Below are 12,660 nucleotides of genomic sequence, written 5' to 3'. Positions count from 1 at the left end.
TCTTTGGCAGCCTGTACCCCTCAGACTGCTTCATATTCTCTCTGAATCCAAAGCTGATGAGTGTCAACAGCTTGAGCCTGCACAGACAGAACAGCCAAGGCCAACAACATGACTAATGGCTGGTATTAAGGCTATGTAACATAACAGGTATGATTCACATGCAGCCTTTCTGTGTTCCCTTCATTACATTTGCATCCAGAGACTCTAATGGAAATGTTATTTTTCTTTACAGTAATTCTAGTATCATTAATGTTTTTAATGTTAATGTTCACTTAGTTAGTTCTTTCTGTGGTTTTCTGGTAAAATGTGATTTTGTTTTTTCTAAGTGGCAGTGACCTGAAAATTGTAAAACAACATCAACACATCAAGAATTTGAAGAACAACAAAATTAAAGGAGTGTATGTTTTAGTTCAATAAACTCTCTTTAACTTCCACACAGTCACACAGTCACCCAGTGCATCTCTTGCATTGTTTCTTGCACTGTATTTCTGCAACTGTTCCACAATAAGATGGTCCAATTATACCAAAACCAGAAGTTATTTCCACATAAATGAGTCCAACTCAAATCAAAGACACAATGGCAGGGTCATGTTGAAACTGAAAAGTCGTCGTAATACTCTGCTAAAAAACAACAGGGCTTGAATGCGCTCAGCCAGTAATGCAGAGTAAAGTTTCGTGTTGTTGATGATCAGTCTTGAGTCATCGTGAACACCGAGTCCATTTCATGAATGAGGCATTTAAGTATCTATGTTGATGCAATACCCGGTCCTCTAACAGCTCAAAAATTGCCTCTTTAAACAGTCTGCCTGAAGTAAAATGCATCATGCTGATGAGAAATTCAGCAACCTTGGTGAAGAAATCCATCCGTCCATATTCCTCAGCATCAGTAAACTGACCCGTGAAGCAGATATGGGAATTGCTGCAAATCATCTCCCAGTGTGGTCCGTCGTACTCCAACATTCAACTAAATGTTTCAATTACGGCTGCATCTGCTAAACTTTTGAAATTCTTGGATCTCTTTTGAGCGAGTGATGGCCCCCACGTACCTGCGTGCACCCCCGACCACGTGTGGGCACGCTCCTGAGGAGACGGCGGATGGTGTCCAGGGGGATCTCCTCCCAGACCTGGATGAGGGCACCAGTGAGCTCCTGGACAGTCTGTGGCTCTACTTGGCAGCGTTGGACGCACCGATACATAACGTCCCAGAGGTCCTTCATTTTAAAACGCCCGTTGAGAAGGAATGTGCCATAATGTGCCCTTTAATAGGCCGCATTCTCCTGCTGCATTAGAAGAGCCATGACATCCTTTAAATAGGCCAAGACTGCTATCTCTGGCTTCACTCATGCATTCACTCAGCGCAGTTGTTTACAAAGGAAACGTTTTGCAGTGTCTTTCATTTAGTGACCCTGAAACGCAGAAGCGCACTAGTAGAAAACCAGGCGATGCAGAAATGTCACGTATATGTTTCCTCCTCACATTATTCTGAGGAAAGTTTATGGGTGGACTGACCTTTAAAGACATTTGCGGCTTTGACTGCTGATGCCAGTGTGTCACTGAGGTCTGGAGAAGGCTGCGTTTTGCTGGCAGGTGCTTGGCAGTGGAAAGTTAAACTCAGTGGATGTGTCTAACACCTTGTTTTGTGCTGCTAATCATTGCTGCTCTGCAGTTGAATATCCTCTGCAGTACATATTGTACATTAACAATGAGCGCTCCTTCTCCTTCTCTTATCTCATCTCATTTGAAAATGACACATGGCTCTTTCTGAAGCTGCAGTTTATTCCCATGATCCCATACATCCCTGCTTATTCCGTCACGGACAATATTGCAGTCAGGTTTGACTTTAGATGCTGCCTCAGACTTCAGTGGAGCAGATTGTCTCTTACAGAGTTATAATCGCTCTATTTCCCCCAATTTTGAACTTATAGCTGAAAAAGAATGAAAAAAAAACCGTTTCACACCTTTTTCTGGAGATGAAATCACTAACTGAGATGAGGTCATTTAAGAGGAAGTAACAACTCTAAACTGCTAGTAAGTATTGAACACATAAGACTGATGGTATTAAGAAGTACAAGGGGATCTCAGAGTTTTCTGCTAAAGATACAACTGGGACTGTTCTGCTCTCTTTTCCTCTCTGAAAGCACGCTCGTATCTTAGCGATCTAATAATGCACTAATATGCCTTGATATGTGGTGAGAGATAAACTAGTGCCAGTCAAGCTTTGTACACAAAGACTGTTACATTAATATTTAGGTAAATGTCCTCTCTATGTGTCATATTTCTATTGTTCTGGCACTCTATCATTCTGCTGGTAACAATGAAATAAGTAGATATAGCAGCTAAAATGTATACGTATGTACACATATACATATATATGCATATACATGTACCCTTAAAAACACAACAAACAGTTACAAGCAGTTAAGAAAAAGCCAAAAGGTCAAAGTTAGCAGTCACGGATACTGACCAGGCAAGGCTTTAACCTCTTAAGACCCGAGCTCTTGTTTGATGTGCATTTTTTATTTCTCCTTGCTATTTGGGCTTATTGGACCCTGATAAGTATAAAACCTAAGCATCATCTTTTTACATGGTGTAGTTTTAGAGAAACATTATGTCCACATATGTGGACAATCGGTCTTAATGTCCAGAAAACACAATAAAGTCACCTTTGTGCAAAACTCTTTATTTCCACCCTGAACATAGCAGTTTTTTTTTCCTGACTGCTTTTGCATGTATTTATAACACATACAAAACATATTTTGAACATGTTTTGAAAATCACGGTGCAAAAAACAATATGAAATATCAACTATTTTGCCCACACACATGTCCATACGGCCCCAGCTAAGCAGAATTAACTACTATGGTAATATAACCCAAAACGTGATGTCCACGCATGTGTACTCCAGGTCTTTAGAGGTTAAGAACAAGCAGTAAAATCGTTGAATAAAACTCCCAGGTAACCGGTGAAGGGCAGCAGGGACTGTGTTGTGCAGCCTATGGATATTTAGCCTGCTGATTTCAGAATGATGAATATGAGAATATGAGTGTTGTGCTGGCTCGGTGTGTGCTAGGATGAAGTAAGGTCCAGTAGGCATGTGGCCACACTGTGTCCACGAGTTCACTCCATAGCTGCTGACAAGATAAACTCACGCTCGGAGCAGAGTTCTAGCAGAGCAGTGAAGTCGCGCTTGCATCAGCTAATTAGCATCAGCTGTTTTCATTCATGCCTTACAAGCAGCGTCTCCCCAGCCAGCTGTGTGGCTACCAGCTGACCAGCAGTGTCCAATCACATACATGTGCGTGTGTGCAGCCTGGCCGTTATAGCTGATGGACGCTGATATGTTCATGTCAACACCTTTTTGCTGCAGCAGCTCCTTCCACCACTTCAAACTTTGTCTCCTTAAGATTCTCATACTGTTTATTTAGCGTCACATCTAACTATACAACCATTTTTTCTATTAATGGTCAATTCATCTACTTAAATTCACTCAAGTTCTATATTCGATGCCGTCCAAACGCCATTTTAGTGGCAACTTTCACTCACACTTTCAGCTTTAATAACTAATATATTCTGTAATACTTGAGATATTGTATTCATGTTTGATTTTGTTATGTTACCTTAAATGTTGGTCGTCAGTCCTGATCAAGCCTCTGGTCTTTATTTTTCCTCTGATCATCAGGACGGACAAATCTAGTGTAAATCAGCCAGTAATCCTCTACCTGCCCCCAGTCGAACAGCGAGTGAGGAGGATTGGGCTTTGGTGACAGGAATACTTTAATAAATCAGCGTTAGAAGGCCTGCTGCAGGACAGTGTCTGTGTCCTCCTCCGCTAGTTATATATGCACAGACACCCTCATTAGAGCTCAGCATAATATCATCAGGCTACTGTAACGTCTAATCTGAGTGTTAAAACAACTCTCTCCACTCGCTCAATAACTTCTACTGGGAGAGAAAAGAAATGCTAAACCCCAACATGCTATTAGTCAGTGGGTGGTTGAGTGATGAGTAATTGCATAAGTGCTGGGCAGCTCCCAGATGTGTGAATGTGTGTAACCCCTGAAGCTACTGCAGCTTCCACAAACACAGACGTGTCCCCGGTCAGGTTGTCCACTCAGAGTAACTTAATAAGAGCTGAAAGTGTTTTTGTGGACTCCCCTCCCCCATTTTGGAAGTTCTCACTGTGCTTAAATGATGTAGAAGTGCATGCAGGGTGCGGTCAGTACACTCCGACATCACAGTTCTATCATAACGATGGTGCTGCTGATGGGTTTTTTTTATTATTATTGTGTCATGCAGAGTTTCCAGGACACCTTACATGTATATAAACCAGATCTTATGAACAGCAGATTCTTACATGTCCTATGAAGCTTATGTAATCAGACCCCACAAACAAAATAAAACAATGAAATGCTGTAAAACCATCTGTATGCACACAGATGGAGTCAATCCCAGCTGGCGGTGTGCAGCCCGGACTGGTCACCAGTCAATCACAGGGCCGACACACACACACACACACAGACACCACTTAACTTAACCTGCATGTCTTTGGACTGTGGGAGGAAGCTGGAGAACCTGGAGGAGACCCCAAGTTCTGGATGCAAATCTGGGACCTTGTTGCTGTGAGGCACCAGTGCTAACCAGCACATACAGTGGTGCTAAACAGATATGGCTTAGAGGTAAATGTCTCAAGAATATTCTTATTTTAAAAGTATTAAAAGTAATTAGTATTGCTGGCTTTGCAACCATGAGCTAATGTAGATTTATAATTAAATAATCAAGTGAGTGAGGCAGAGCTGGTCACATTTATATCCTACACATGTAGCTTAGGCTGAGCACAATGACTTAAAACACCATATAGTTGTATTATTATTATTATCATAAGCAAACAGTGGTGGGAAATATGAATATTTTCCCAGAATTCCTAGAGAGAATTTATCGCTGTAATGTCTTCATTGTGATTTTAGTTTCTTGCATCTTAAGCTGGACTTTGGCCTTTATGTCAGATTGCTTTCCTTCACCAGGAGTCGTTTCTTTCGGATGCTGCAGACTCTCATTGTTCATCTTCAGTCCTGTTTCTGTCCCTGCTGGGTGCACACACACACACACACACACACACACACACACACACACACACACACACACACACACACACACACACACACACACACACACACACACACACACACACACACACACACACACACACACTCTGTACACCCTCCCTTCACTGTCTCCTCTCTCTGTCTCACTCACATATCCAGGTCTCATTTTGTGCCCTCGTGCTCTCCCCTACAAACACACACTGCACCACCACCCCCCTGCTGCAGCTGAATCTCCCCTCCTCTATCAAATCCTCCCTCCTTCCTTCCACCTCTTCCACCTGCAGGACTTCCTCTGCTGCTTTCTTCTTCTTTTGCTGACCATTTATTCCCTGTGGAGCTGCTCTTACCTGATCTGGAGGGCCCATCCACACACTGGCATGCTGCGACTTGTGGAAAAAAATAACTACATTTCTTAGAAATGAAAACCACTTTTCTGAACTTCCTGTCTTTGAGAAAATGGCCTGACCTGCACACTCTGCTTTCCTCCCGTCTGTTTTCTCATCTAGAAGCACCTGCTGTGTCTTAAGTCCATACTACACCCAAATAGTGCTCAGTGTGTGCTCGTTTTCAGTGCATCCTCTTGTGAAGTTTACCCGAACAAATACCCGCTCGCCTTGAAGGCGGCTGAGAGAAGCCGGGGGAGGTGACGAGAAGCTACAGATAACTAAGACACAGCTTTTTAGCAGCATCACCAGTAGTGTGAACAAAGTCACTAATGTTTCACTCAAATCAAACCCTGACGACACAAGAGAGGTTTGTGTTATCAGCTTGATCTGATCCGCAATCTGTGACACATGGTTCTATTGTCTAGTACAAACATTAACATTAGCTTGAAGGTCAACCAGGTTAGCCCTGTATTTATTTAGCTCATTTAGCAGCAGGAGTCCAGCAAGGATCTGCCAGGGATCTGCATCTGAATGAGAAATCACGTAAAGCTGCCACATCAAGTTTCTGTCACCTGACGAACAGAAGTATGAGAGCAAAAGGGTTTATTCTTCTAGGGACCCCCCCCCCCCTCTCCTCCCTTTGGCACACAGACTCACACATGTTAATGTCAGAGATCTTTTTATTTTTAAGTTTAAGTTCAAATCTGTTGCCTACGTAAGATTGCAGGAATGAAAGCAGCTGTGCTCCTCGTCAGACTTCAGACCCATTCTGTGTATTTTAAAAATGAATGTGTGAGATTCTCATTTTGATTTAGACGACATCTTCATTGATAAACAACAATCTCTCCAAAGTTTTTGCTCCTCACTCTGACAAATCCTTATCTTTTAACTTTTACTGCTGTCCTATTTAATCCTGAATGTCAGCGGGATGTAACTGAACGTAAACAGTATTAAGTTGACAGAGTTACAGGATGTCTGAGCAGGAACAATAAACATGTGTGAAGTGATTATAATGATAATTAAAATCATCTTCTCCTCTCTCTCTCCTCCCCAGGGTCCCCTCTCCTCATCAGGTGAAGCACTGTCAGCCGCTGACCTTCCCCTCCTCTCCTCCCTCCCTCCTCCCCCACAGACGTCACCCACTACCCCAAAATCTCTAAACCCCACCTGGCCTCACCTGCCAAACCCCATCCGACAGCTGCCACTGGCCCTCCCTTTACCCCATGGTGGCCCCAAGGCCCGCCCTCTCACTGCTGTTGGCTGTCCTGGCCTGCACGGGGCCCGCGCGCCCCTCGCCCCCCCTGCTGCTCCGGCCCCGGGAGAGAGAGAGGGACTCTGGTGGCGTCAACATCGCCGTGGTCCACTCGGGCTCCTCCCTGCTCCCGGAGACGGCGGTGGTGGGAGGCGCGGGGGTCGGCGAGCCAGGGTCGGGGCCGGGGCCAGGGCCGGGGCCGGGGCAGGGAAACGGTCCAGGAGGAGGAGGAGGAGGAGGAGGAGGAAAGGGAGTAACAGATACAGCTTTGTTGGAGGGAGCCGCTGCGATGGCCTCGTTTTCCTCCTCCTCCTCGTCATCCCTGTCGCTGGCGGCGCTCGTGGGGGAGACGGTGATGACGCCATCGGGTCAGGCCAACGTCATTTACCTGGCTGTGAATGAGAGCAGCCCGGGCAGCCTGCTGCTGCAGCTGTGTGAGCTGCTGGCCACCACACCTCTGCAGGTAGACATGATGCAACATCGACAAAACACACCTGGATCATACATCTCCCACAACCTTACTGCTGCTCCTCTTCTACATCTGTAACATGTGACAGTGATCAAAAAGCATTTCAAACATACACTACTCACAAAAAGTTAGGGATATTATACTTTCAGGTGAAATTTATGGAAAATATAAAAAGTGAATGCTACAGTGATATTATATCATGAAAGTAGGGCATTTAAGTAGAAGCATGCAATGGTGATTTTATTCATCTCAAACAATTTATTGAAAGAAAATCTAACAACAGTGGAAGGTATACCACAACAAAACATTTCAATGTAATTGAACCAGGAAATGTATTGGTGGATTCATGGATCAAACCTGTAAATTTTAAGCTTCTTGTTAGAAAACAGCAACTGGTGCAGAAAGTACTGAGACACTGAACAGTTGGACATGTGCATTCAGAAGATTAAAGGTCACATTAAGTTCACCTGGAAAGGTTAGAATGCATTTTAGGTTCATCCTGAAATTTCACCTGAAAGCCAAATATCCCTAACTTTTAGTGAGTAGTGTATATATACAACAGAACATCCTCTAAACGTGCCACACCACAGCACAAGATAATACTGTGAGGAAAATGCTCCCTTTACATTTCAGGATATTATCCCATATAGTTTGATAATGTCCAAATCAGCATCCCCACAAAATGCTCATGTACCATCTCAGGTATAAAATGTTTCCATATAGGAAAAGCTTGCTGTTTTTCATCTAAAGTTCACGGTGTGCTTGAAAAGAACATGTTTGCTCGATGTGTTCGATGTTCGATGTCACCTCTGCATACATGGCCAACCACTGCATGAAGCCGGCGTGTTTATCTATGCTGGAAAGTTTCTAAAATCCAAAGTTGTAATGGTGTACCCCATTCGTACCCCATTTAAAGCACACTGACCCCCTCCCCTAAAGATCAGAGCCAAAGTTTTCTACCTGAAAAATGCATTTATCCGTCAGACCATTAACATGTTTTGGTTCCCACAGTCGTTGTGTTTTACAAGTTTGACAAACTGCTCCTTTATTCATTCATGCTCATTTTTCATTGTGCAGTTTGTTTATCTTTTCACTCATTCACACTCATTCATTCATAGTAAGTCAACACTTGTGGATGGGAGTCTGCAACCTCAACGCTGCTCGTGATCACACTGACAGAGGTAATCAAACACACTCATTTGTGTATTCATACATTCATTCATTCATTTTTCTCTAAAAAAAATACAGATTATTGAGCCTCTATCTGTACATCTAATCTGCGTCTAGCTTTTTCTCTGTTTGTTTTCATGTCAGAACACGTCAGAGGTTTTGTTAAGAACATCTTACCATCACGTATGATATTAATTCTTTTAAGTCACACTTGGTATCTTACTCCCAAGTCCTGTCCGTGGCCTATTTGCATATCAAATGCTTCCCTGTGAGAATTGAGCTGTCAGCTGCACTTAGCTTCAATTTGCTCCCCTGAACCGCTACAAGAAAACAAGCGTTAAGTCATCACGCCGGCCTCAAATCACCAATGCTTCTCCTCGTATCATTACAGAAAGTAATGGCAAGAACTTCATGCATTTATCCTGAATTCATTATCTCTGCTGACAGTTCTTTCTTGAAAAGTAATCATGACAAAGCCCTTGTCACCAGAACAGTCATACAAAACAGGGCTTGTTTGCAGCAGTAGTTCAGTGTGTGTGCAACAGCTACGCCCGGTAATAAGCCCATGTAGGAGCCGAGGTGGCCCGTAAGCCAGGAGCTTATCTGTTGTTTCTGCGGTGTGAAGCAGCTTTCGGCTGTACAGGTACAACACACGCTCCTCTGCTGACAGGATGCCAGTCCACTGCAGGGACTTAACTCAGATTTTATCTCTGCAAGCATTGATTGCCAATCAGAGCAGCACAAGAGTCCCGTTTTTAAAAGCCTCCAGCAGTTCTTTCATGACGTCATTAAACCTCTAAAACTCTTTGGAAGTCGAGATATTTGCTAGGAAGATAAAAACAATACTGTCTTTACCGGAGTATGAGCCCTTATCTCGATTAATGTGAACATACACATTGTTCTCAGATATGTTGCTCACTTGTTCAGCCTTTAATTTATTTCCAGGGTGCCTAAGAATAAAAGGAACGGCAGCTTTGATGAATAAAAGTCTGATGAGAAGCTTATGAAATTGCGTCTCAATGAGGCTGATGTAACGCCTTTTGTCTGATGCGCTCTCTTTCATTGTGCAACATTTGTTTTACTTCCAGGGTTTGGTGTTTGAGGAGGAGAGGCCGCCGCCGCCGAACCGCGCCCCTCTGGCCCCCATGCTGGAGTTTGTCTCCGCTCAGACGGGGGTTCCCGTTGTCGCCGTGGGGGGAGGGGCCAGTCTGGGACGAGAGCCACAGGTAAAAACTGCATTACTAAATGTTGCATCATCAACCCGGTTAATTTAATTTGGACTAAAGCGACGGGTGTCTGTGGCTTGGGGGGGGGGTGTGTGTTTCCTCATTGTTTTGCAAAAATATATTCCAAGTTTATGTGAAGCTAATCTGTTGCTTCAGCAGTTGAACTTAACGTTAACGTCAGATCAAGTGAATATCCACCAAAGTTTCAGTCTTTCTTTTACAAATTCCCGCTTTTTGGTCCACTCCTTCCACTGTGGCTCACTGGGGACTCAACGTCCAGGTGATTAAGTTACTGTTGTTTAATGAAATACTTTAGAAGAAAGAAGAAAAAGTTTAACTTTGCCCGTCGCCCGGCTCACTAAGCACCCGACCCCTGTGCTGGGCCCACAGAGCGACGGGCCCACGTTGCTCCTTCATGTGGAAAAGCCGGTTGAAGAGGTGCACCTCCCCGCGGACGTCTTCCGGGCACGTCTCAGCTGGGAGGAGGTCCTGGGGCAGACCCCGAACTCACTGGAGGGATTATGCATCTCATCTGGCCCGGGGACGCCCCTGGATCCCCCACGGGGTGCTGGGAAGAGTTGCTCTGGAGAAGGAGGTCTGGAGGGCCCTGCTTAACCGCCCAAACTGACCCCAGATAAGCAGAAGAAAATGGATGGATGCATCCTTTAACTGAAAGGGTCGTTATGGCTGAGGCTGCTAGCTCTAATGGGATAGACTGGTATTATGTAGTATATCAGTAAATTAAGGTTAAAGTTGGACGTTGTTCCCTTTCATGTCTATTGAAGTGGATGGAGACTTGCGCTCTGCGGTCCATCAGTGGCAACTGTTTCTTAATAGACTGTTTCTTAATGAGAATTATTCATTTGACAAGTCAGTTTTTCATTTATAATGAATATTTAAATTGAACTATAAATAATTAAGCATTCAAACAAGGAATAAAGACTAAGATTAATAATACATTTCCTTCAAAATTAAAGCATGATTAACACCAGATAGTTTGGCCTCTTGTGGGCTGTGGAACAAGTTGTAAACACAGCATTTACATACTGACCTTACATAGTTGACATGACGACCACTTGTCCATTTGCACATCTAGCAGACACGCAGCCACAGTAACACTCATTCATAGATGAGTAAAAGCTCATCAGTGCCACATAGAGCAGAGTCAGGTGGCTTCATCACCCCGTTTTACATTACGCACACTCATCTGATGCAAAGCGGAGCAGCTTTAACAGCAGCGTGGGGCCGTCAGGTAAATGTGCCAATAGGAGAAAACACCTAGAAGTGATTTCAGACATCGTCATAAAGAAGCAAGGCTAATTTAGTCCTGTGAGTAATAATCATGTACGACAGTCTCTATCTGTAACAGAGGGCTGTACTTCACAGTTATGGCACTAAAAACTGAGGCAGAGTGAAGGATGTGTGATGAGTCAAGTCCCCTGTAGGATATAGTTATGTTCTAAAGGCTAAACATTGCAGAAAACACGCCGCTGACCTCATTACTAAGCTGTAATGAAGAAGAGGGAAATTAAATTTTTGTCAGAATTGCTCTAGTTCTGTCACTGCTGCAAAGCTCATCAGCATCAGAATTGCTTCTCTTCACTGAGAAGAGGAAATATTATATAATGTTGCAGCAGTCTAGTGTACTACAGATCACAGATAAGCTGTATTAGCAATATCAGTCAATATACCTACACTGCAGGGTCAGGGTTTTAGGATCAGAGATTCAGCTCATCACAATGACTGTGTCACCTTGTTTTAAATGTTTTAAATGGTCTAATTAATGGGTATCAGCTCTCCAACTGGCTAATCTGTGCGTGACAACAGGTAATGTTTTGCAGACACACATTAGTGATAAGCACATCAAGCTAACAAGGCCGTTTAGCATGACAGCTGTGATATTTAATAAGTGAGCCGATTTACTTGAAGAGGATCTTTCTCGACAGCGTGATGTGATGTGATGTGCGCATTGTGACTTGTACACAACTGTAACTTCAGCTACAGTAACAGTTGATGTAACACACTCGGCGCGGCACTGAACTGTCAGCGTCTTCAAATATTATCAGAGGCAGCTGTGTTTATGGTGGGAGGTGAGTTTGCTTTGAAGTAGCACGAGGTGCAGAACTACTTTTGCACTTGTTAGACTCAATAAAGCCTGTTTTATTACATCAGTAGATAAATAGATTCCCAGTTACTATTCATTTTAGCTTGTGTCTCGCGGATTCGCCTGTGTTTAAATCCAAAGTTACTTAGTTTGAAAAGTTACTCACTTCTTTGGCCCTGCCCATTGGGATTCAGCAGCACAAATGAGCATTGTGCCTCCAGAGTAGCTCTGCTTTGAGATCTTTTTGTACAACCAAACTCTAATCAGTTCTTAATTGCCTTTGGGACGCTGACTCATGCGTGTTTCCTGACACACGCCATAAATCAATCAAGCTTGTGTCAACACTGCCTCTAAAACTGTGACTTGGGACGCAGCGTTAGTCATTCATTGTTTCTGGCGAGTGCTCACATGACAAGAGTGCTAGTAGAGTATCTTATTTTAGCTCCGTCTTCCAAAGGGGGGACGCAGAAATGTTGTTTTACGTGTCGGGCTGCATCGCCGCCGCTCCCTCCCAGCACGCTCCCTGTACACTCCACTCTGAGCTGCGCTGAGAAATGCAGACAAGCTTACATCATAAATCAGGCTGGTGCTGGTTTGATATTTGACCTAGTTCAGTGCAGCATAACCTGAGGTGAGCCCTGTCGATATGGGAGGGCGGCGTGGTGCTCCATGGAGTTTGCTCCTTGATCATTTACATATATATAGAGATAGAGAGTCTCTGTGGTTGATTAAAACACACACCTCTTTGTTTTAGAGCTAGCCTAAATAATTAAATGCTAATATTACTGCTTAAAACATTGGACACTGTCTAAAAAGTGCATTGGAATATGCATTGGCATGATAAGTGCTTTGCTTTATTTCACACTCTAAGCTCACATTAATTGCAATTCTTAACCTATATGGGTTTTCCATCCTGCTCCTTTGTTCTAGTTTTAAGAAAAATACAATAGA

At 43.6% G+C, this 12,660-nt stretch overlaps 1 protein-coding gene across 1 annotated transcript in view; it reads left to right on the top strand.

Moving 5' to 3' along the window:
- The first annotated feature begins 6,711 nt into the window (after window positions 1-6,711).
- The window catches only part of LOC139215780 (glutamate receptor ionotropic, NMDA 2D-like), a 94,049-nt gene continuing 88,100 nt past the window's right edge, over window positions 6,712-12,660 (top strand). The window contains exons 1-2 of the mRNA XM_070846814.1: window positions 6,712-7,203; window positions 9,468-9,605. Of these exons, the coding sequence (XP_070702915.1) occupies window positions 6,712-7,203; window positions 9,468-9,605 (630 nt within the window). The remainder of the gene's footprint in view (window positions 7,204-9,467; window positions 9,606-12,660) is intronic.

This window comes from Pempheris klunzingeri, chromosome 16 (genome assembly GCF_042242105.1).
Source record: "Pempheris klunzingeri isolate RE-2024b chromosome 16, fPemKlu1.hap1, whole genome shotgun sequence".
In the NCBI taxonomy this organism is placed as follows: Eukaryota; Metazoa; Chordata; class Actinopteri; order Acropomatiformes; family Pempheridae; genus Pempheris; species Pempheris klunzingeri.
This window is presented reverse-complemented; position numbering and strand designations above follow the sequence as displayed.